The sequence below is a fragment of the Momordica charantia genome (assembly GCF_013281855.1).
Source record: "Momordica charantia cultivar OHB3-1 chromosome 11 unlocalized genomic scaffold, Mcharantia_2.0 BLBB01000011.1, whole genome shotgun sequence".
Lineage (NCBI taxonomy): Eukaryota > Viridiplantae > Streptophyta > Magnoliopsida > Cucurbitales > Cucurbitaceae > Momordica > Momordica charantia.
Window position 1 is genome coordinate 2,057,659 of NW_028275159.1, and position 25,103 is coordinate 2,082,761.

At 37.2% G+C, this 25,103-nt stretch overlaps 5 protein-coding genes across 7 annotated transcripts; 3 read left to right on the top strand and 2 right to left on the bottom strand.

The window, feature by feature from the left end:
- Positions 1-1,750: 1,750 nt before the first annotated feature.
- Positions 1,751-3,792, bottom strand: LOC111005479 (F-box protein At1g47056). Its single transcript, XM_022276987.2, has one exon. The coding sequence runs from the start codon at positions 3,488-3,490 to the stop codon at positions 1,883-1,885; it is 1,608 nt and encodes a 535-aa protein (XP_022132679.1). The 5' UTR covers positions 3,491-3,792; the 3' UTR covers positions 1,751-1,882.
- A 592-nt stretch (positions 3,793-4,384) lies between these two features.
- Positions 4,385-7,607, top strand: LOC111007322 (DCL-like protein). 2 transcript variants are annotated; one of them, XM_088119433.1, is made up of 4 exons: positions 4,385-4,782; positions 5,463-5,577; positions 6,695-6,786; positions 7,219-7,357. In XM_088119433.1, exons 1-3 carry the CDS (start codon positions 4,475-4,477, stop codon positions 6,779-6,781), a joined length of 510 nt encoding a protein of 169 aa, XP_087975559.1. In that variant the 5' UTR covers positions 4,385-4,474; the 3' UTR covers positions 6,782-6,786; positions 7,219-7,357. The 2 variants fall into 2 exon arrangements, with proteins under 2 accessions (XP_087975559.1, XP_022135338.1); XM_022279646.2 differs by lacking the exon at positions 6,695-6,786 and having other exon boundaries at positions 4,390-4,782; positions 7,219-7,607.
- Positions 7,608-7,745: 138 nt separating this feature from the next.
- On the top strand, positions 7,746-12,343 carry LOC111007307 (cyclin-D3-1). 2 transcript variants are annotated; one of them, XM_022279634.2, is made up of 5 exons: positions 7,746-8,220; positions 8,386-11,358; positions 11,452-11,653; positions 11,763-11,893; positions 11,998-12,343. In XM_022279634.2, exons 2-5 carry the CDS (start codon positions 10,834-10,836, stop codon positions 12,181-12,183), a joined length of 1,044 nt encoding a protein of 347 aa, XP_022135326.2. In that variant the 5' UTR covers positions 7,746-8,220; positions 8,386-10,833; the 3' UTR covers positions 12,184-12,343. The 2 variants fall into 2 exon arrangements, with proteins under 2 accessions (XP_022135326.2, XP_022135319.2); XM_022279627.2 differs by having other exon boundaries at positions 10,508-11,358.
- Positions 12,344-20,384: 8,041 nt separating this feature from the next.
- On the top strand, positions 20,385-22,117 carry ASPGB1 (N-terminal nucleophile aminohydrolases (Ntn hydrolases) superfamily protein). The gene is made up of 4 exons (XM_022285648.2): positions 20,385-20,614; positions 20,870-21,103; positions 21,216-21,302; positions 21,427-22,117. Exons 1-4 carry the CDS (start codon positions 20,453-20,455, stop codon positions 21,919-21,921), a joined length of 978 nt encoding a protein of 325 aa, XP_022141340.1. The 5' UTR covers positions 20,385-20,452; the 3' UTR covers positions 21,922-22,117.
- Positions 22,118-23,474: 1,357 nt separating this feature from the next.
- On the bottom strand, positions 23,475-25,103 carry LOC111011284 (putative carbohydrate esterase At4g34215). Its single transcript, XM_088119971.1, has 2 exons — positions 24,224-25,103; positions 23,475-23,944 (listed from the first exon to the last, which is right to left on the bottom strand). Exons 1-2 carry the CDS (start codon positions 24,812-24,814, stop codon positions 23,621-23,623), a joined length of 915 nt encoding a protein of 304 aa, XP_087976097.1. The 5' UTR covers positions 24,815-25,103; the 3' UTR covers positions 23,475-23,620.

Genomic DNA, 25,103 nt, shown 5'->3' on the forward strand with positions numbered 1-25,103 from the left:
GTATAGACATTATTGTAGTGTTAATTGTTACACGGACCAAGGTAATCTGCTAGAACAGACAACACCCTACAAAATATTAATACAAAGACAAAAGTGAATTCTACAGTTAGTTTACCATTAGATGCTCCTTCCAGTCTGAAACGGAATCATGATTTTATAAAACAACGAACAAGACCAGTCCAATATGTCCTAAAACCATTTCTTGAAACTACAACGATATTGCACTGTGAAAAAGATTCATACAATTATCAGACTAAGATCTCCACAAATGTTACTGCACCAATGAGATCCAATCCAACCACCGCATATAAATTTTTGCTCCTAGTGGAGGGGACAACCACCAGTTGCAATTCAAGCAAATATTAATGGGCTTGACGGCCTCACCCCGTCTCTCTTATATTTATGTTGCAAATTACATCAAATTGTCTTAAAAAACAAGCAAACGGGGCTGCAATGTTTGACCACTGCGAAAATACTTGAAGGCCAGGATACTGCAACTCTGCGGGTCAAATGCATTAAAATACTCCCATAAATGCGGGAGAAGGGCTTTTTTAATGCGGTATTGTTCATAAAACGAACAGATCCAAAGAAACTTAACAATAACTTAGTGTATTGAAAATTCAATTAACAAGGGGAACAATAATAAAAGTAAGACCAACAAAAACAAGATGATATGTAAACTTCCCACCAAGTAATTTCAGGCAGATTCGGCAGACGACAATTTTCCGTTAGGTACAACTTCATAGACATCCAGATAAAGTAAATACATGATTCAAGTCAACGATACCTTCACCAGCAGAATTGAGGAAGCCACGATCTTCCGGTGAACAAATGAGGAGGGGTCCCCTGTCAAACTTCCACTGAAACCGATAACAAATCTCCATGGATCATAAAGCAAAGCAAATCAAGCTGTAAGCTACCTTTTCCTCCATTACATAGTCTTGTCCAAAACTTCCGCGGTGTTTCTCACAAGTGTTAATGATGACCAGAATCAGATGGAGATCAGTACATGGATCAAACATTTGAATATGGAAAAAGGCAACCTTCTTTTTTGTTTCTCCATGATAAGTAACCGATTATGGTATATACGCATCAACAACATGTTGCTAGACTTCACAAAGACGCCATGCCAGCCCCGGTTATGGATCGACCATGAGCTGGCCGGTTCAAAGAAGATAATAAAGCAAGTAGTTCTTCTAGATTCCAAACGAAACATCCAACAGAGTGATTGTTTCACTAGTTGGAAAACGGTGATATGTCTAGTATACTGAAACAAGCACACCAAAGCTCTTCACAACCACATGAGGGTAACTGGACATGGGCACAGCTCGGTGAGAAAAGATAGTGAATACCGTGCACATAACCAAGTTATGTTACGGAAAATGGTTAATCAAAGAAATGAAGATTATGCTCATGGTCAAATGGTAATCAAATAGAGGTACTCCTCACTAGGGGCATTGTTCTAACATTAAAAGATGTTAGGAATGCAAATAGAACTAAGTTTTCTGGGTGCAATGTGGCATTGAGATTTGATCAAAATAATCTATACCTTCTAGGTGCGCCACTGGCCGTAATGGTTTGGAGTCGGATACATAGATACAGGAGTGTCTATCAATTACACCAGATATTCTCAACACTTGTCAAAGTAGTGGACGTGAATTAGTACACTCATGCACTAGACATCTATCAGACGCAAAGATTCCACATTATAAGAAGAAGGCGAGGAGCATGAATATTTGATTCCAAGACGAGCAATAAGCAGAGCACACAGCATTAAATTAAATACACTAAACACGGAATCAAGGCAACACAACCAGAAAAACAATGCAAAAGAACAAGACCAGAAGCATTTACGTTTTGAAACTTGCTTCGTTCCTGATGTCTAATTATTAATACCAGAACTGCTATTACCACCTGACCACCTTCTCCGTGTACAAGCAACTAAACCCCTCCCCGCCAAAAGGCCTAACCTTGTCTTTAGAAACGAAGATCGCCCAGTACTACTTGATGCAATCATGGGAGGCGGAACTTGACTTGGAATTGGGGGAAAATCAACAACATTATCCTGAATCCCGCCATCACTTGCACTTATATCCGGATGTTCAGGTTCACCACTGTCTAAATTCACTGCAAGCGATCCCCTACTTAACCTCAACGAATCTGCACCTTCAGGAGTTACACCTCGACATTTCTTAACCTTCACTTTCACCAAATTTGGGCACCCTTCAGCAAGCGCTTCCATACCTTGATCCGAAACAGGACAACTCTTAATGCAAAGTTTTTTCAGTGCAATGCATTTTGCGGCAATGCATGAGATTTCGTTATCACCAACCGTGTCGCTTCCGCACAATGCCAACCGCTCTAAATTTCGGCAATTCGATGCCAACATTTCCAGGCTTACCTTCGTGGGATTTACTCCGATGAGAACCAGTTCCTGGAGGTTAGAGCAATTTTTGGCAACTGCTACTAAACCCTCATCGCCGATCCTATTAGCCTTCCATCCATCAATGTGCAGCTTCCTCAAGAGCTTGCACCGTTCTGCTACAGCTACAATGCCCAGATTGGTACACTCGGGGGTTTTAACGAGGTGCAGAATTTCCAGATCCAAGCAATTCGAGATGGCAGAGAGACCTACATCACTTACCTGAAGCCTCTCGAGATGGACTTCAACAAGACTTGTCACTCGGTCTGCTATAACTCTGAGTAACGCATCCCAATCACCTGAGCAACGGAAGAGTTTCAAAGTCCTCAGAATTTTCGCCCCGACTACAAGCGGTCCAAAAGACTGTGCATTGTAAAGATCTTTTAAGCAAATAGTTTTGAGAGACGACCCAGCAACGCCAGGCCCAATCGGCTCAGCAGCCGAGTCAGTAATACCACGAAGTCGCTTCACTGATAATTCTTCGAGGGCTGAACAATTATCAAGAATTGCGTTCATTCCCTTGGCTCCAAATGTGCAAGATCCGCACGATAGTTTTTTCAAACCCTTGCAGTTCTTGGCAAAAGCAGCCATACCGACATCGGTCAATTCACGGCACGCACGAAGCTTGAGACGAGTCAAGTTACGGCACCGAAGGGAGATGAGAATAAGCGCGTCGTCTCCGACACTTGTAGATCTACGGTCACACTTCAAAGCAAGCTTGGTAACGGCATCGAATCGAGTAAATAGGGACGGTATCATGGGGGAAAGATCCGCTTCTGCTTTAAGGGAGAGACGGTGACGACTTTGCCCCTCAACTTTGAGCCAACGCCGGCATACGAGAGAGCAGCCCTTCCGGTCGACGGAGCTGAGGGATTGGAAAATGCAAGCCAAGCACTCATCTGGAAGATCCGAAATAAAGTCGGAGGCTCCATGAATGATTTCCTGAAATTCATCGGTTTCATCGAGGTGCATAGGGGAGATCAAGGCCGTTGATTTGATCTTAGATCGATGACTGTGATTGCTATCGCGGCGGCTAAGAATCGCAGCCGACGAAGCTGATTGGCCCATTCAGGGCGAGTTGAAGAAGGAACAATCTCGGGTTGAGCCCTTGGAATATTACCGATCATGCGGAGGCGGCACGGCGGAGTAGGTTGAGGGTCTCGGACGCTGTTCTTCTACTTCCGTTGATTCCCGTTCTCTGAGAGAGAGAGAGAGAGAGAGAGAGAGAGAGAGAGGAACGAGATGACGGACCTGAAAATAAATTCCAATTGGCTTTTGGAAAAGTTTCTTTTATTTTGTTTTCTTTTACAAACTTTTTTGAATAGAATAGTCACCTCCACTGTGAGATAGAATGCGGAGCGGACGACCTCACGTGGTCTTCGTGGACTCATACCCTCCCTCCCTCTCTCTCCTTCGCTCTCCCTCTCCTTCGCCTCTCTTTTTTTTTTTTTCAAGAAAAAACTAGTGCCCTTCTTCTTTTTCTTTTTCTTTTTTTCGAATTCTTCAAATTTATACGAATTATCTTTAATAATAATGTAGATTATTTCCTTCTCTTTTCAAAAATAGCCAGCATACCAGCGTTTGAAAAAGAAAAAGATCCACGTGGAAAAGATACAAAAGATGATTATTAAAGTAATAACTTTCCAAAGCAATTTCCGTCCTCATCATCAACAGCCGGATTTGCCGTATTTAAAAATGAAATTTTGTCAAATATAGAAAAATGAACGAGTTGGAAAATTATTGGAAAAGCAAAAACACACGAGAAATCTGCAAAATCAAAATTTCAAAAAAAAGACAGCAAGGGCGGTGGTCTAGTTATCTATTCGTTTGGTAATGTGAAAATGGGCCCAACGGAGGTTTCAACGTTGGGCCCATCCACAATCACGAGGAATTTGATTGCTTCTACAGTCCCATGGGGCCCAATGCTTTCGGCCCATAAAGCCCAATAATCCATTCGTCAAGCAGAGCTGTATCATCATCCCAAGAGACGAAATGCAGCAGCTTCGTGTTGCTCAGCATTGAGCTCGCTCTCCACATGAACATTTGATCCTCATGGCTGCTTCTTTGCTACTCCGGGGGCATCCTCTTCTTCGGTTGGGGCTCAGACACCGCGGTCTATGCACTGGAATCGTACAGGTGACTCGCCGGTCTTGCTGTACTGCGACGGCGGCGCCTACTCCACCAGACGGCAACTTAACATCTGCTGAAAATATTACCTCAGTTTTGAGTTCCAGTGACCCACCCAAGTACTCAAGGTGGGATGAGCCTGATTATCGGAAGTGGAAGGACCAGGAAGAGGAAATGCTCAACGACATCGAGCCTATCATATCCCTCACAAAAGAGATCCTCCACTCAAATAGGTTTGTATTATCCTCCCAATTTCACCCGGAATGTTTATACTTTATATCATAGGCACTATGTGTTTCAAAGGGGTAGGTTTTTCTGTTCAATGGGGATAACGCTTTTTGTTAAATTTCACAGACAGACATATAAGAACATGTTTTAAGTCAAAACGTAGTTAGAAATTTTGAATGGTATCCAGTATTTTTTTCATGACAATATGATAATTACTTTCGTAATGCAACTCTCAGCTAGATCACTTTAATTGGATCACTTGATAAATAGCATAATGAATTTGATATTTACATATGTGACCCTATATGTTGAAACTTTCCTGCAACAACAGCAACTACGGATATGCTTCTAAATATACTATAGTAGAAAGAAAAATGAACATGGGAGTTAGGATTAACGCCAGTGTGTTACATACGACCTTTCTTAGTTTTCTTTGTGGATTTGGTATCTGACTGATATTTGGCCTCAGCAAAGAACATGGAGTGACTTTGAGTTTAATTCATTCCATCAGAGGAGCATACTTCTCCATTATGCGTTTGTGGTCAGCTACGTGCTTGTAACTGAAATTTTGAAATTGTGGATTTGGGATCTTACTGTCGTGCTTGTAATCTTATGCTTCTCTTTGAGCATTTTTGAGTGTGGATATATTCAACTTTCTAGCTCATTCTTGTTATTTTTTTACTAGGTATGTGGATGGAGAGCGATTGACATCTGTGGACGAGAGAATTGTGGTTAACAGGCTTCTTGCTCATCATCCACATGCCGAAGACAAAATTGGATGTGGACTTGAATCCATCATGGTATTATTTAATGTGCATTGAATGGTTCAGAGTTCTTACTGTGTCATATTGTCTTACATTACTTCAGCTGGTCAATCAAGTTTCAAATATGCAGTTTGCAAGTTTTTTTTTGTTTGGTTGTATAGAAGTAAAGTCAGATAAAGAAACAAATGACATTTGGTATATAGATATTTTCAAAATCTCAAAATGCAATTTGTGACCTCTTGCCTAATCTGTAAAGCCCATACCAGAATTAATTTCTAACAAATTCACCCCCGTAGGCGAGATGGACCTTGGAAAGTAGCTTATTCTTCATCCTTTTCCTTTCTTTTCTTTTTTGGGTAGGAAAATCTCATGTATCTTTACTTGAAGTCTAGGCATTTTAGCAGCTGATATTAGCATTGAGATGAAAAAGGATTACAGAGTTGGGGAAGAAACTTGAGATCCCTCCCTTAATTCTTTCAACTCCAAGCCACTTGGAATCCAACACCTCTCATTTTAAGTCAATAATTTCTGCAATTCCAAACTAGTTTTGGTTAACAATTCCAGCGCAAATTACAAAGGATAAATTAATTAATTCCGAAAGTTGCCCTACCAATCATTTGCTACATGGAGCGTAAAGATAAAAGGATGAAATTGTAAAATAAGTGCTGGGGTGACCAAGTAAAATGACAAAAATAAATGGTAGGGATTGGCAGAAGCTTCTGGCTCACGCTCCACATCAGAATCTTTATCATAATACTTGCCTCCCTCTATCCTCCAACTCCCATTATAACTATTGCTCTAACAAACTTCCCAGCTAATGACTAATTTGGCCCTAAGAACATTTGTAGCGCACCTTCTCAAGTTTCTGCCCGTGCAGGTCAAGTAATGGCCTCCAATTCACACCCAACTCTTTCCCAGTAAGGGGCAAATTTGAAGTGTGCTGGAATTCATCATGCAATATCATACTAAGAGCAACTCATACCGAACTAATATTGAAGCTTGTCTGATTAAGACTTTTTATGCTATGTTGTGCTTGCTTGTACATTGAAGATTTCTGTTGGCTATCATGCTCTTCCGCTGAAGTTCGTACAGTAGAGATATAACACAGTTATAAAGCATGTTCAATGGTCACAAGTTTATTTTGCTGGAACAGAACAAATATGCTGGTGTTGCAAAAGTAGCTTGCTGGAGTCTGGCTGTGTTTTTATGTTGCTCAACTATGATCTTGGACCACATTTGAGCTAGGTTGCTACATGAGGACAATACCTTGCATTATATAGAGTAACTTTGTGGCTCATGGCCTTGCTTTGGCAGTCCTCACCTTACCTTGGCTCTTTTTGTTGGTTGTCTTCTCTTCTTTGGATTGAGGACATTTCTGTCTGTTGGCCAGGCTCCCTGGTTTAACATATATTCCATTTTCAAAATAAAAATATAAAAAAATTGAAAGTTGCAAGATACCAATTTTCCTTTTTTTTTTTAAAATGACACTTTACCTTCGTTGTCTACCCATACAATTTTATCTATCCTGTTCTTTTTTCCCTTTCCCACCCACCTCTCATTTTAAGACGTGCAGAAGCTTGCTAATATTTTGTTTGTTAGAGTTATTTGATGTTAACCCAGCCCAAAATCATCATTTTTTACCTTTTAAATAATGTAAGCTATTTTCTGCTGTTGAAGGTCGATCGGCATCCCCAATTTCGGCACTCAAGATGCCTCTTTGTTATAAGGACTGATGGTGGATGGATTGACTTCTCGTATCAAAAGTGTCTTCGGGCATATATCCGAAATAAGTATCCATCATATGCAGAGCGGTTTATCCGGGAACATTTCAAACGTGGCAGTTGATGAATTTGAGCCTGGATGCTGAGTTGTGGATATGGTTTTCTTTTTATTAAGAGTAATGTATGACTGATTAGATGAGTTATTTATGGTTGGTGACCTACATGAAGGCAAGATGTATAGATTGTCAATGCAGTGGATATCATATCCTGGACAGGCACCGCACAATTTTTGAAACTGATAACAATCGATAATCATTGAAATGAACTTCACTTCATTGACTTGCAGCTATTTCTTGCCTGTGGTTATTGATAAGATCAATGTATAGTCGAGTCACCAGGACATATATTTTGTCTATTCAGACAGATAATGTGAAAAGGAAGGTACTAGATTAGATAAAATTTATTCCTTTTAGTTTGTTCTCTACAATCCCTACCATGTGCTAAAAGCCTAGATCAGATTACGCATGTTCTTAGGTTCATGATGAACCATCAAAAAAGTAGAGAAATAATCAAAATCTCAGATGCATGAGGGAGGTTGAAGAGTTGATGATTCCAGCTATAATATCAGGAACTGTGATGGGTAAAAAAGATACATTTGTAAGCGTAAGGCGGATGATGTTGGCGGTGGGAAAATGAAGGCATAAAAGCGGCCTCGTGGGGTTAGCCAATGAAGGTTCAAAGGAAAAGGATTGAAGTGCATGATTTTGTGTAATGGTGTCATGATGTTATGTAAGCGATTGGATTTGGATCTGAGGAAAGCAGGGATCAGGGTGGTCCCTTTCACAGTCAAGCTGATAATTGCAACAGGTCAAGTCAAAAGAGCCGAGCGGCAGCTGCCTAATGAATCACTGAGCTCTTTCAAGGTCTTCATTCGTCAAAACGGTGGTAAAGCAGTGGTGTGAGTATCTCTCTATCTCTCCTGCATGTGCTTGTTTTAGTAGATGTGTGATTTCTTTTCTGGTTCTCTCTCCCCTTTTTCAATCCTACAGTCAAAAGCATTCACCGCCATTTCACTTACACCATTTTCCTTCTTTTTTTATTCTCTTTCTCGCTTTTGCTGCAGAAAGCGTACAACCGATGTCTTAAGTTTGAAAATGACACAAGGTTTGAGCATTAACATGTTGCTTATGAGTTGCTAGTTAATACCAAAACTGTATCCCTTCTGAAAACACCTCAATGTTGTGAAGAGCAACCATGATTGGTGGAGTGGAGTTGCAGGGTGTTGAGATTGGGAATTTTTGGAGGGCGCTGACTCCGGGGTAAAGTTCAAATAGTCTAGGTTGGAAAATGGAGCCATGCATTTAGTTGAGTTTATGCCGGCATAAATTGAAACTTTTGAATTCAATCTTGCAAGCTTCATACTAATGTTTAGAAATAACCGATCTATGGACCAAAAACAACTTTTATGAATTTATGAACTTATGTTTTAAATAATATGTTTGAGATCCAAATATAGTTATATCAAAGATCTAGGATATATAGTGGCCACCTATTTGGAATTAAAAATTTATTTATTTTTTGTTCGACCACCTGTTTAGATAATTGTCTCGTGATATTAGTCAAAATGCGTGCAAGTTGATCTAGACTCTCATATATAATTTATACATATGACATTTCTATTTCTAGAAGGTTTTTGTAGGTGGGGTTTTAGTCCGTGTTTGTTTATACGAGGTGGAAGTCGTGAGTATAGGAAGTGAAGGATAACTTCTCCAATAGTATGAGATCTTTTGGACGAAGGTAAAGCAAAATCACAAGGCAGTAGAGGCACCTGTTGCTCCCACTATTTGAATAAAAATTCAAAATTCAAAATCGTCTTGTATTAGGTAACCTACGATCAAATTAGGTCGTGCGAACGTGATGATTAGGGATGTGCCATTTAAAATTTGATCTGACCCGACCCGACCCCATACAAAACCAACTGGAAGAAGAAAAATCCATGGTCCTCCACACTTGCACCATCATCAGTAATCGTGGTTGCATGATTTGAGCACAGCTTAGGCTCGTGAATTATAATGAACCCATTGTCTTTGCCAAAACACCAACCCTCATAAATGTCTTCCATTATTTAGACAGGTCCAATCAGATTAACAGTGCGGGGGTTCCATTCCTACCCTAGTTCAAAATTAGGAGACTTTTTAAATTTACCCTTTTTTCCCCTTTTCTGAGTGGGGATGAATTCGCTAATCTTTAGCTTTAGCCACAATGATGAAGCGAATTGTCTCTCTCTTACTCTTTATGTTGCTGGGGAAGGTGAAGTTGAAAAATAATGGTGGGAAGAAGGAAAAGAAAGAAAAAGGCAATAAAGGGGTGTAGCTAGGGCAGAGGCTTTGAAGGTTGTCTGTACAGAAAACAATGGCAAAATTCCCTGTTGAAGTTTCGAAATTGGGTTTCTGACTTCTGACTTCTGTAAGTCGTTTTGGTGGGACTGCCCCCTCCCTCGGCCTTCATTGATGCTGTCCTACCTGCTCACACTTCCCTTTTTGTCCGCTCACTAATCTTTCTCTCTAATGCACAGACACAGCATTTTTAGCAAAAAGGGACATGGCCCTCCGCTGACATTGCCCCTATTTAATACCACAAAATTTGCCAATACCAATTCCCAAAAATGTTGAGTGAAAAAAGTAAACGAAGTCGGAAGCCCATTAGCTTAGCTTTTAGAATCCGTTTGGGGTTTAGGAGAAGTTTGACTAATGCAAAATTAGTAGTCGATAGCCTCAAAATGTGCAGGTGAAAAGTGCTGGACGTGGTGTGGGGAGGCCAAGGTTCAAATGCTATAAGTAATTCTGCAAAAGAAAACTGTCGTGTTTTTAAAGCGGTCCATTCAAATTCATCCATTTTTGTACTCTCATTGACAAAAGAGGAGGAAAAAACGAAGGACCCGTGATTTCAACTCCTTTTTCGCTTTAGCCATGCTTTGGCTTAAGCAGAAACTCGAAAGCTGGATTTGAAGGGGAGAGGGAAATTAAAGAGAGAAAAAGGAAAAGAAAAAAGTATCCAAACCCAAAGTTGCAAACAAGTCCAAGCCATTTAGCAACTACGGCAGATTGGGACCATTGCAACTTAAGCCTCGTAGACCTGTGTGCTTAAGCTTAGCATTAATTAGTGTTAAGTTAGATAATTTGTACTCAGGTGACTGATGAGGTGGGTTCACTTCACTTCAACTTCTCTGCTCTCTGTATGGTCAGATTATTATCGGTTTGATCGGACGGTTGAGGCTTCATGATTCGGGGTTAATCGACCGGTTCGGCTGTCCCTTGTGGCCCACAAGTACATTGTACGAGTGTCACGTGTCGACTGATTATGTTGCATGGCCCATGTTTTTATGTCTGCTGATTATAAGCACGAGAGGCTCCCAATACAGAAGCATATGCATATCATCTGCAAATAAAACCTTCAGTCTTCAGTCTTCAGCCACAGCCACAGCCACCACCTCTTTCGTTCAGCCTCAGCCTGCTTTTTCCACTCAAAATTCCATCTTCTAGCTAGCAACATTAAAAAACAATGAGAGGAAATGAGAAACTATAGGATGGCAAAACGGCATTGTTATCCAATTTCAATTGCACACTCGATTTCTTCAGGGTATCAAAACTCTTCCTCAATTCTTCTTGATTCCCTGTACTGCTTGGAAGAGCAGTGGGAGGAGGAACCCAAGCACGAAGCTAACTCAGTATTAAATGTTAATATCCACTCCCCAAACTCCGTCGTTTTGTCGGAGAGGGACTTTCTCTGGGAGGACGAGGAGCTGGTCTCTCTGTTCTCAAAGGAGACCAAAAATAAGCTCCACAACACTCTCCCACAAAATCCCCTTCTTGCCGCGGCTCGAGCCAAGGCTGTGGACTGGATACTAAAGGTTAATGCCCACTACTCTTTCACTGCCCTCACCGCCGTTTTAGCCGTTGATTATGTCGACAGATTTCTGTCCAGCCCCCACTTTCAGATTGGCAAGCCCTGGATGACCCATCTCACCGCAATTGCTTGTTTATCTCTTGCCGCCAAGGTGGAGGAAACCCAAGTTCCCCTTCTCTTAGACCTTCAGGTAAATTCCAAAGAATGCCACATTATCACATTTAATTAGTTAAACCCACCTCCTCTTTGATTGAAATTGGGATTTTTTTTCTTGTTTTTGTAGGTTGAGGAAAATGAGTACTTTTTCGAAGCGAAGACGATTAAAAGAATGGAGATTCTTGTTCTCTCTACGCTTCTTTGGAGAATGAATCCGGTGAACCCACTTTCCTTTCTTGATTATATTGTAAGACGGCTCGGTTTGAAGGACCAGCTCTGTTCAGAATTTCTCTGTAGATGTGAGCGATTACTTCTCTCTGTCATTTTAGGTGAGCCATATGAAGACGTTATAATTAATACCAAAACTTCACTTGTAAGTTCTATCACATTATTTTCTCTAATTGACGTTTCTTTCTCTTGCTCTTAATTAATTTCCAGATTCTAGATTCGTATGTTTTCTTCCATCGGTAATGGCAAGCGCCATTATGCTTCGAGTTATCAACGACGTAGAACCCTGCGTCGCCGTTAAATACCACGACCAGCTTCTGGGTTTTCTTCAAGTCGACAAGGTTTCAATCTTTTTTCCTTTTCCCAAACAAATTGACCAATTTCTTGGCGCTGCTAAAGGAAACTCATGTTTTTGTCTTGCTCTGGTCTGTTTTGTTTCGGGTAGGATAAGGTAGAGGATTGCTCGCGGTTCATCACGGAAGCATCCAGAGGACACATAAACGAATTTGAATTTAAGAAACGAAGATTTGGTTCAATCGACATGTCGTGTGTCTCAAACGGTCGGAATCGGAATGTCGACTCGCCGGAGGCAGCAACTAAGAAGAGTAAGGTTGATGAACAGCCACGGTAGACAATCAATTTTACGACAGCTGCAGATTTTTTCCAGCATTCCTTCGCTTCATTTAATTAGCCTATATCTAGCTCTGTACTTTTTGTTTTTCTCGTACGCCAAAAGTGTACGTTTAATAATTAATATATAATTTCTTATATTATCAAGTCAAATTGGCGAATTAATGTTGTCTTTCCTGTTATATTATGTTTCAAATTTGAAGTTCAAATTAGTTAATTGATATAATTGACTAATGTGAGAGAAGACGACCCGCTGACGGCAAAAAGTTATTAAATTGAAAGTAAATTGAAAAAAAATGTAGAAGTCAATTAAATAAAGGTAAGAAAAAAGACGAACAAAATGAATGAATATGCTGCCAGCAAAAGGCCGGAAAAGGTTCTAATACTCTCTTCGTTAATATTATTTTATTTTGTACATTTTATATTTGTTCTTTTAAATTATGTTGATATGATTAACCTAAAAAATAAATCAGGTTGATATGAAAGAATTTCTATATTATTCTCAGAAATTTACTTCAACAGATCATTCAGGTTTGGTTTCTAGATTCTAGGTTGCAATTTGAGATTAATTAAAAAAAAAGGACAAATGGAAAATAATCTTTAAAGTATTTGTTTCTTAACAGATTTAAAATAAAATGTACTCCAAAAGAAGAAAAAGAAACAAAAAGATGTAGGAGGTTATTGAATTTTCGCAACAAAAAATGTGTTGCCCATTGTTTCTTTTGAAATTCCACAAAAGTTGGACAATTTTTAAATCAAATAGATTATGTAACAAAAGTTGGACAGTTAAGTATTTAAGGTGAACAAAAGAAGAAATCTATTTTGTTTTTCTCTCCCTTTCATATTGAATATCTTATCACTCTCTATCTTCTATTCTTCTATTGAGTGGATATTCATAAATAATATATTTTTTTTCTCATAAAGACATTATGATATATCCTGCTATATATATATATATATTTCGTTTTTAATGTGTTTTGTTCAATAAATTGTTTTTTCACGAAATAGATCCGACAAAAGGGGGGGACTTTAGGTTTGCCTATGTTGGAAAATGTTAGCTTTATTGGTGAATTTGTCCGAAGTACACAGCTGATTTCTTCCCAGTAATTAAATTGCCACTTATTATTATAATTTCTTCAAAGTAACAAATAACTTGAACGAACAATAATAAATCTTCTCCTTACTCTTCTCCTACTCCCTTGTATGGTCCGTGACTAGTGGGCTCGTCATTTGTCATTATATATGCTATCTAATAAATTAATAAGATGCAGTTATTAGATAATTTAGATCCACCAAATTCATCAAAGGAAAAAGGAAAAGAAAAGAAATGAATTGAACCCACAAAAAGGAGAAAAATGAAGATGGGGGAGGATTGATTTTGTCTGAAATATTTTGCTTGGTCAAATGTCTTTTTGCTTTTAGTCTCTGTCTAAGAGATAATTTCTTCTTCTTCTTCTTCTTCTCAATAAAGATGTAAGAGAGAATTTCAATCTCTCAAGAAAAGATGGACACAATTGAATCTTCCCAACACACATATCAAACTAAAGATCAGTAGTGTGTGTATAATTGGTTCCACCCAATATCTTCTTTCTTCTCCTCTTTTGGACATGCCTCTCTCTCCTTTAAGATCATCAATGCCCTGACTTTTGACCTACCCAATACCTATGTTTTCAATATCAAATAAAAGTTAGCAGCAACAAAAGAGAGAGAAAAAAACAAACAGGAAGTTGGTAAGATATTACGATCTCAAACACAGACCCAACTAATGTCATGTGTGAATTATTCTTTTCTTGTGTTACAAAAATCTAGTAAATAAGCACAAAATCCATTTCTCATAAAAGATAGAGCTTTATTGGTGTAAATCATTTGATTGTGTAAAATGATATATGATTTTGAGATAAATATGCTAGCTATCCTATATGTTTACGTGTAAATGACGTCTTAAAGAAGATTTTAACTTTTGGCCACCATTTCAATCCGCATCGGTCTATGCCACAAGTCGATTGATAGATTACCTCGTGACAATTTTACATCCGATTCTATGAATTCTTCAACCCCTCAAAATTAATGGCCAAGTGGTAATTGGTAAAGAAAAGTCATAACTCCTTTCCGTAACGTTATAGGCGGCCCATCGTCCCATCCCTATTGCCCGAAAAAAAAAGAATAAAAAAAAAGCCTTTTTACTCTCTGCTCTGACCATATAAAGAATGGAAATTGAAGTTTCTTAGGGCGCCCTGACAATCATTTGGGCCCCAAAAAAAAGTATCGCACATTCGTCGTGAGTCTCATAATTCAACAACCCTCTGATCCCCAGATTTCACCGCTTACCAAAATCCACGATCTCTTTTCCTTCTGCTTCCCTTTCTATATGAATATCACTTGTAATTGTTTTTTGTGTGACCAAAAAACAAACACTTTCAAAATTTTGGAGTCCCATTCATCATGTTCCCGCTCGTTGATGGTACACCTCAAAACTCACGAGTCAACCATCATAGGATGACTTAAATAGTCAATGAAAGCTAGTGTAAATAACAAAGGACTTAGAGGGAATGAATTCAAACTATGGTGGCCACCACCTAGCGTTTAATATCCTATGAATTTCCTTATCAACTAAATGTAGCAGTGTCAAGCGGTTGGTCTGTGAATAGTCGAGGTGTACACAAGCTGGCCCGGACATGCTACAACATTCCAAACTGCAAACTAACAAAAGACAAGGGCTTGGAAATCAATGCGCACCTGCTCCGTACAAAACAGTTCTTGGGCCAGGCTTGGGCTTAAGGCCCAATTTTGTTTACTTTTGGGCCGGAAGCACAGCTTCACAAAACACGTGCATGGAAGAATCTTTGAAAGAAACCGCACCAAAACATATGGCGTTCTTTTGGAATCTTCTACTTTGGGGAGATACGATACCAATACGACACACTTGGATATTGACCCCTACCCAATTTCACTTTTTTTTTTTTTTCTAGCTCAAATTATCTTCTTTTGCCTAATTGTCTACACATTAGAAATATAATATTCTCTTTTCCATTTCTTTGTTTCTCTTTATTACTATGTATGTATATTTTTTTTAATTAAATTCAAGGAAGAATAACATATGTTTGGTGAATGATGATATAAGGACATGTTCGACATCATTATCCAGCATATATATCTGAAGAAGTGATGGCTAAGAAGTTTTAGGCCGGTGACATGGAATGGAAAGGGCATCAAATAATTACATTTAGTTTTAAGAAAATAATCTCCCATTAAGATGTGCTGTGGTGAGATATATTTATATACCATACTTTTGCAAAGTGGTGCTTTGCAGTGTCAAAATTTTGCTGACAGTGAAAAACACTCATCTTAAATTATATGCTATTTTTTGAATAGGATTCTACACATACCGCATTTGCTTTCTGCAATAAAATAAAGGGCGAAATCAATTTTTACTTTTTCAACTTCAGAAAGTACATCAATTTTCCTATCAAACCTGTCAGCATAATTTAACGGCATGGTTTGTGCCTCACAATTATCTCATATGCCATTTTCTTCGAAACCTTGATACTCACACATAAGTCTATCATTGTAGGATATTCTAGCTAACGCACTTCGAATGTTTAAGTCAGGACTCAAATAGGAAGCAAATGGGTATGAAGTAGAAAGAGTACGAGGTAGTAATCTCAAGGATGAAAGTATGTTTGAGAATGTGTGCTGAATTTTCACAAGGAGTTGTGCAGAGAAGATGCGGCTCACCTTGATTACGGTTGTCTTTTTCCTTATATATGAGACTAGAGATAGAAAGGCGAAGCGGGATGGACAGCCCCTCCCAACATTTTGAATCTTTTTCTTGCTAAAGCAAAGCGGTGAGATAGAGTCTACAGGATACACTCTTGACACTATGGTGGATGCCTGCAGGACGAATTTGTTGGTACCTATAACTACATTCGGGGCATCCATACGGTGCACTCGTCTTCTCTTTCTAGTGCACTAAGCATCTCACTCTGCACTGTGCATATTTAACTCTGTAGATGAAGAGGGCTCGTTAGATCTCTTACAGACACATGTGGAGCCTAAACATTTCTCCTCAACACAAAGTATCGTGTTCTTAAGCTGCTATTAATTAAGTTAGAAAAGAACAAATTGAGGTGGGGTTGAAATTGAAATACAGATAAAACAATTAATTTGTTAAAATACCATTAATTTTTTTTTTCAATAAATACGGTTGAAGGTTAACCTTCAACCTCAACAAGCATGCTAACTGTCTTTTAACTGTAAAGTTATACTCAATTTGGTATTCATAAGTTTATGTTAAGAAAATGATTATTCTATGTTGTTTGTGACATAATCTTTTTTTTTTTTAGCATAGACAAACATTAAATAATAGTTTATGTATTTTACATGATATATGGCGTTCCTAGCCTTGTTTCTTATGATTTCAGTACATTATTTATTATAAATAAATAATCATTTAAACATAATTTTGTTGAGAGATTTTTTTGAACAGCAAGTAATTGTATTAGAAAAAATATGTAAATAGAGCTATATTTGAAGAGACATCCGTCCCAGTTAGACTTAAAAGACAATGAGAAAAATTCAAATTAGTCAAAGCAACTATAACTCAACGTTGGGTCGTGAGTTCGATACTCCACCCCACTTGTTATACTCAAAAGAAAAAAAAGAGAAAAATTAAACATTAGATTCGAACTGAAAATGAAAATTCCAAAATTAATGCCATCAAAAACAAAAATCTCTAAATTAATCTCTAAATTAGAATTTCTGGTAATGTAAAAAAATACTGATACTGAAATTATCAAAATCTCGCAGGAGAAAAAATGCTCTGAAATGCTTAAATTTGATCAATCTCATGATTGATCAAAGAAATTAGCTCCAATTGGTTGGTGAGGAGAGGAGAACGGCTGAGTATAGATACTTTTTTTTATTTTTTTTAGTATAATAAGTGGGTGTGGGGATCGAATTCATAAATTCTTGACTGAAATATATGTGAACCATACTTGTTTTTGACAAAATCTTAAAGTCGAGCTGTATAAGTTATAAATAACATTCAATAACTTGTATTAAATATGCCTCAAAAAAATTTGTATTAAATGTACTAAAAAAATTGTATAAAATACTAACGCAAACGCAGAGGCTTCAATTTCCCATGTAAATCTTTGATCTTTAATTTTATCACTCCATCTGTAAAAAAAATAGTATATATATCATCACTCCATCTGTAAAGAAAAATAATATATATATTATCACTCCCCCATCTTTGTCTGCCATTGTATCTTGCCCTGACGTAAAGGTTTTAAATCCCTACTCTCCAGAAAGAAATCAAGAATTAGTGATATTAATAACTATTATCTACCAATTAAATAGTTAAATATTAAATATTTGTTATGTTTTGATAAATTTAATTTATAAAAGAAAATATGGAGCGTAACTTAAATTTACAAACGATAGAGTCTAAATTATTTACTCCCAATAATAATAAAAAAAAGATTTTATGTATATTTAGTCGCTAGTTCAGCCCATGGAATCCTATCTCACATGTTTACTTTAAAAATAATAATAATCAATAAATAACTTTTTTGTCAAAGAAAAAAATATATAGAAGAAAACATGTGGGTCTAATTCCAACTCACAATTTAAATTAAATTTGAAACTTATCTAAACATTTAAAACTTGAAGGGATAAGAAAAGAATTATTTAAATATTAGGGTTTTAATTGATTTAAGAATTGGAGTTGCTAATCAGAATATGAAAAGATGTGTCATCTCTTAGTCATCCGAATTCCAACGATCGTTCTAAATCTTATCATGCCAATTTCCCAATTTCCGATCTTCCATTGTCCTTGGAATGTCATGGGACCCACTTCGATTTTATTTTCCCATAGCACCTTTTCCGGATGCTCTTTAATATTTCTTCCCCTAATTAGTATGTCCTGAACGACTAATTGATTGTGCCCATAAATAACATTATTTTTTATGGGATTTTATTGATGTCTTACTCGAGATTTACGTGTTAGATAATAAATATCTTCGTGCATGTCTAAATATATTAATAAAATAATAATTTAATGTTGTATTAATTTTTTTTTCTAACAAATTATTTGTAGAATCATCTAATTGAAATTCTTTAAATAAAAGTTTTGAATGATTAAAGAGCAAATTGAGTTTTTCTTAAGAATGAAGAATCTCTATTTAGTCAATATTTTAATTACATATTTAACAAATTTCTTAGCTATCAGACCAATTTAATGATATAAGAACATATACTTAAAATATATCTATAATCAATGGTGTATTAGAAAGTTGCTGTCTATATCTATAATCTACAATGTAATAAAAGCTATCATATTTGAAAATAAAATTTGTAGACTGTTCTTTTCTTTGTCAAAATTTAAATTTATAAACATGTGATTAGAAATGGGACAAGTGAGCAAATTTCTCGTTGAGTTATATACTTACATAAAAATAAATAAACCTTAAATTAATTAATTATTAACGATAATAAATGCATGAAATATGAAAAGTGCATATTAAAATGTTAACATGTGATTAGAAATGGGACAAGTAAGCCAATTTCTGGTTAAGTTATGTACTTACGTAAGAATAAATAAACCTTAAATTAATTAATTATTAACGATAATAAATGCATGAAATATGAAAAGTGCATATTAAAATTTTTAAACATGTGATTAGAAATGCGACAAGTAAGCCAATTTCTCGTTGAGTTATGTACTTACATAAGAATAAATAAACCTTAAATTAATTAATTAATTATTAACGATAATAAATGCATGAAATATGAAAAGTGCCTATTAAAATTTTTAAACATGTGATTAGAAATGTGACAAGTAAGCAAATTTCTCGTTGAGTTATGTACTTTCATAAGAATAAATAAACCTTAAATTAATTAATTAATTATTAACGATAATAAATGCATGAAATATGAAAAGTGCCTATTAAAATTTTTAAACATGTGATTAGAAATGTGACAAGTAAGCAAATTTCTCGTTGAGTTATGTACTTCCATAAGAATAAATAAACCTTAAATTAATTAATTAATTATTAACGATAATAAATGCGTGAAATATGAAAAGTGACTATTAAAATTTTTAAACATGTGATTAGAAATGCGACAAGTAAGCCAATTTCTCGTTGAGTTATGTACTTACATAAGAATAAATAAACCTTAAATTAATTAATTAATTATTAACGATAATAAATGCATGAAATATGAAAAGTGCATATTAAAAATTTTTGTTGATTCAATTCCTACCATTTAAAGACTTTATATTTTAATTTTAATTAATATTGGAATTTAATAAGTTATGGAATTGAAAAAAAGTTTTATCATTTGGTATATATAAAAAATGTTTTCTTTCCCTATTTCCCTGTCGAAGTTTGAATTTCATTTTTTTTATTCTTAGTTTCTTAATTGGTCGGACATGAATATCTTACCCATTGAACTATGCTTCGTTCAATGAATTTAACTTTTAAATATGTAAAAAAAAGAATTTAGGGTATAACATATAAACTAATTTAAAATATCCCTAAAAAAACTAATTTAAAAGTTAAAAAACTTTAATAAATTTGTAACAGGGAGGAAACATAATAAATTTGACGAAATATGACTTTAATGAGTATAAAATAGAGATATGAGAAGACAATAAAATTCACATAAATGATAAATTTTTTGTCCAATATTTATCAAGCATCTTTTAAGATTCGGGTTAGGTTTGCTTTATATAAAATATAATAACAATAATAAAACCTTACCTTAGGCTACATCTACGCTGGTCAGATTAGGTTTGCTTTGAATAAATTCACTAAATTGAAATGTTCATGATTGGTTCCATATTGTATTTCTATAAATTAATTCAAATTAATTATAAGTAACTAAAAAATACAAGAAAAGTTTAAAAGAAAAAAGCTTTAATCATCAGAATCATGACATTCAATGAGTTATATATAAAGTTGCAGATAAAATTCGGAAAAACATTGAATGCAATTAGTAACGGTAAATAAATAGGAAGGAAATAAAAATAAAAAATAAAAAATATAATTGGTATGTAAATTGAGACCCGAAAGTGGCGGAAATATGAGGCCATGTCATAAAAGAAATCGGAATCGAAATTAAAATTGATTTGTATTGGGAAAAGGAAAAGGAAAAGGAAAGGGTGTTGGAGAAATTAGGCTATATAAAGGAGTTGTCCCATTAGTTTGCATCTGGCACAAAGGAAACACAGACTGAGAAAAAGCCAGGGTTTGAGACAGAGAGCGATGGCAGGTTGGGCAATAGCGGTTCACGGAGGGGCCGGCGTGGACCCTAATCTCCCACTCGACCGTCAAGAGGAAGCAAAAAAACTCCTCGCTCGCTGTCTTAATCTTGGCATCGATGCTCTTCGTTCCGATCATCCTGCCATCGATGTCGTCGAACTCGTCGTACGCTCCGCCTTCATCTTTTCATTTTCTTCACTGCCTTTCTTTTATTAGTATTGTTGTCGATGCATATGCATAACCTAATACTAAAATCTCGAATCTCTCCCAATTACTGTTTTGATCCTTCTGGAAATAAGATTCCGTGCATGCACGATTGATTTGGTCCCACCGAGAGACGATATCGATGATTAGTTACATAATTTTTGGAGGTTTGATTTCCAAATTTGACATTACGAATTTTCTCTTCGGATTTCGAAGGTTAGGGAACTTGAATCGGATCCCCTGTTCAACTCGGGGCGTGGATCTGCGCTGACAGAGGATGGAACCGTGGAGATGGAAGCCAGCATCATGGACGGCCCGAAACGGAGATGCGGGGCGGTGTCCGGATTGACCACTGTTAAAAACCCCATCTCTCTCGCCCGCCTCGTCATGGACAAATCTCCACATTCCTATCTCGCCTTCTCTGGCGCTGAGGAATTCGCCAGGCAACAGGTTTCGTTTCGTTTCGTTTCCCCAAATTTTCCCTATTCAACATTGAGACTGCCGAAATCCCGTCGATTAATAAGGCTGACTTTTTTAACACTTTCGACTGGGGATCGTGCAGGGCGTGGAGATGGTGTGCAATGACTATTTCATCACCGAAGAAAACGTGGGAATGCTTAAACTAGCCAAAGAAGCCAACAGTATACTGGTACGAATTTTATTTGAACTGCAACAGTAACCGTTCATTGAGAGAAAAAGAACCACGTGGGCAGGCGGACGCCAAATGACTTTTTTTTTTCCCCTTTTTCTAATTGTTGGGTTGGTTGGAACAGTTCGATTATAGGATCCCAAACGCAGGATTAGAGAAGTGTAGCGCAAGCGTGGAGACGCCGTTGCAAATGAACGGCCTCCCAATCAGCGTGTACGCGCCGGAGACGGTTGGGTGCGTGGTGGTGGACAGCCAAGGAAGGTGCGCGGCGGCCACGTCAACCGGCGGGCTGATGAACAAACGGAGCGGCCGCATCGGGGACTCGCCGCTGATCGGCGCAGGGACGTACGCGTGCGGGTTGTGCGGGGTATCGTGTACGGGAGAAGGGGAGGCGATCATAAGAGGAACACTGGCGAGGGAAGTGGCGGCGGTGATGGAGTACAAAGGGATGGGACTGCAGGAGGCAGTGAGCTACGTGGTAGAGGAGCGACTGGACGAAGGCAAGGCAGGGCTCATCGCAGTTTCATCCAATGGGGAAGTGGCCTGTGGATTCAACACCACCGGAATGTTCAGAGGATGCGCGACGGAGGCTGGCTTTATGGAGGTTGGAATTTGGTAATCGATAGTTAGTTTTCTTTTTTGCTTTTTTTTTTTTTTTTAATTATGGAACGAAGTTTGTGGGTTAATTTTTAATTAGTGCTGTGTAACTGCTGAACTAAATAATCTTCTGGATTTTTAAAATTCAGAGGGTGCTATGCGATAGATGACCAATGTGTCAGCAATAAATTGCCCTTGGCCCGAACCCTTTAACTTTAGTTTATTTTTGCTCTGTTTTTCTTACCAAGCATCGGAGTAAGTATAATGTTTTTTGTGTTTTTCAAAAAATTAAAGACTTAATTGCATTCGTCATTTGTTACAAGTCTTCGACTTAAAATGTAAAAAATATATTTTTATATTTCTCTCTCTTGTCAGATATTTAATAGTGGTAATGATTAAATTAAAAATGTCAAATACCACTGGTTGATGGTGGGAAGGATAAAATTAAAAGTGTCACTAGTTGTGAAAGCTACTTTTGATAATAGTTTCAAATAGTTCTAACTGAACCAGTACTCTAAAAACTAACCTTTTCTTTTTAAAGAAAAAATTGATCGAATTAAATTAAGAATAAGATAATTTCTATTGAAAAGTTGTAATGTTCAATTGATTAAAATAATTTATATATCGTATCTTCTTCCCTATACTAATGGTAGGTTTAACCGTTTAGGAAAAAAGATACTTAAAAATCCCAAGCTAATTTAACTTTGAGAAGATAACGGAACATGACATTCATTGAATTTCAATTAAATAACGAAAAGGCGGCAAGTATGCTGATTCATTGTAGTGTGGGTCCCGCACCTATATTTGAATATAGAACTCAGTCGTGTGGATTCATGGGCCTATATATATTGAAATTTTAAAAAGAAAAGAAGGAAAATTTGTTATTGGAAACCTCCACGAAAAAAAAAATTGTGGAAAATTTCTCTACGAATACGGTGGTAGTAACACCTCGAAACAAAAAAATTAATAATAATAATGATAATTAATAAAAAAAATAATGATTAAGTACTTTTTAATGAAAAAATCGAATTAAAACATCTTGATCATTCTCCCACCTCCTCATTTATTGTAAAAAGATTTTAATAGGAGAATGATGGTTAGACAACATATATTCACAATTAAACTTAGGGGAAGTATCAATTTTTATTGTGAGCCAGGCATAAATCATTTTTACATAATAATTTCAATTTTATCGTTTGAAAAATTACTAAAAATATATTTATGTAGCATAAAAGTGATAAGATTCAGGAAAAGAACAGTATTAAAACTGATTTCTTTAATTTAAATTTGAGTTTTCTCATAATTATTTGTGGGTTGAATTTGTGCGTTAATTAAACTTATTTTGTTGCAAAAACTAAAATGTCATCAAAAGAATGAATGAGTTTTTTTCCATATTTTTTTGCTAAAATCAGTTGGTGAATTAGCCAAAATTGAATTGTAACACTTAGCTAGTTCAGTTTGATGAAATTGAAATCTTACAATAAAATTGATAGAATAAAAACAGATTTGTCTTTCGTTGGGTTAATTTGTGTTAAAAAGATCAGAAGGGAGAGAATAATTTTGAGATGCATGAACTTAGAACACACAGAAGAAACTTAATTAGCTGGCTTTTACAAGTAGATTATTGCACAAATTGGTGGGACAAGTTTCCGATAATTAGAAATGGAACAATATATATAACTCCACCATCCCAATTACATCCAAAGTTGTGTCCTTTGTGGTCATGACAAAACACTCGCACGTGGCAGTGGCAACACAAATCTCAAAATTCCAAATACGAAAACATCGAAACCAAAACTAAAAGCAGAGGAAACCGAGGGAGCAGCGTTTCTTAATGGGCTGGCGAGTGGGTGAGATGGAAATCGACGATATGCATCAGCCAAAAGCCCGCCCAGTTTAACTTGGGCCGGAGTGTTCAAGTGAAGCCCATCTGGTTCAAGTGGCAGGCCCAATGCGTCGACCGTCATCACATTCCTCAACTCTATTCCGAACTGCCCCCTTCGAACTCCCTCCTTGTACGGCCCATCTCCTGATGCAATCCCCACCTAAAACCAAAACGTTGACGTTTCAGCAAACTTCGTCCCTTTGTTAATTGGTCGCTTTTATTTGTCACTTTCCAAACTACTTCTGAATTATTTTAATCCCATATGCAATTTAATTTATTTCTAAATTCTAATCAAACCTAGTAAATGTCGACCACACGGCACACGGTTTTAATTACTTTCTAATTCTCGTACCCACTGGCAATAAATCATTTTATCAATAGAATAGAAAATGGGTAAATTAAATTTTGAATAAGAAAGAGAAGGGGAATGTAATGGAACCTGAATAATTGGGAGGAAGGGAATATGCAGATCTGAGCGAATGTCGGTGAAAAACTTGTTCAATCGGCGACCGTACATCTCGGAATCTTCAGGATTCACCGTATCGCTTTCGCCCTGATACCAGAGAAGCGCTTTGATGGCACCCCCGCTGCGCAGCGATGCTCTGGCTCTGCCCAACAACTGGTTGTATAAATTGGAGCCCTGCTGCCACTCCTTTATGGAAGTGCCGCCGATCGCGCACGGGACGAGGCCGATCACCGTTGGACTGGCCGGTTTGTGCATGAGAATGCTGTGGGCAAATGGCATTCCGGGGCCAATGCCGTTGGTCTTGAGGGAATCGATGTCGGCGTGGAGAGGGTCGTGGGCTTGGAGCCAGGTGAGATCGGCGGCGAGGCGGAGGATGGAAGGGGTGGGGGAGCATTGGGGAGGGACGACGCCGTCCCAGGTCAGGCGGTGGGTGAGACTGTTGTTGGTGACGCCGCCACGCCCGGCCATGTTGCTCTGTCCGGCGAGGAGGAAAATGGCGGCCGGAGATGGCTGAGACGTGGCCGGAAGTGGAATCATCAGAAACAGGGGCCACAAGTAAAGCATTTTTTGGAGTGTTGCTTGGACTTGAATCTACAATCTACTACATCCACCCGGCGGAAACTGGAAGAATATAATTCAAAAGACACCAAAAAAAAAAAAAAAAACTTTAATTAATCTTGAATTTCCGTGCAATTATCCCATCCCGACTGATGAGATGAGATGACTGTGTTATTCTCAACTCTACTTCAAAAATTCCAATACGCACTCGAGCGCGACAACTCCAACTTTCGAGTATTTAAATCCAACTTGGGAGTACTAACAAGAAAAATAAAAATAAAATAAAATAAAATAA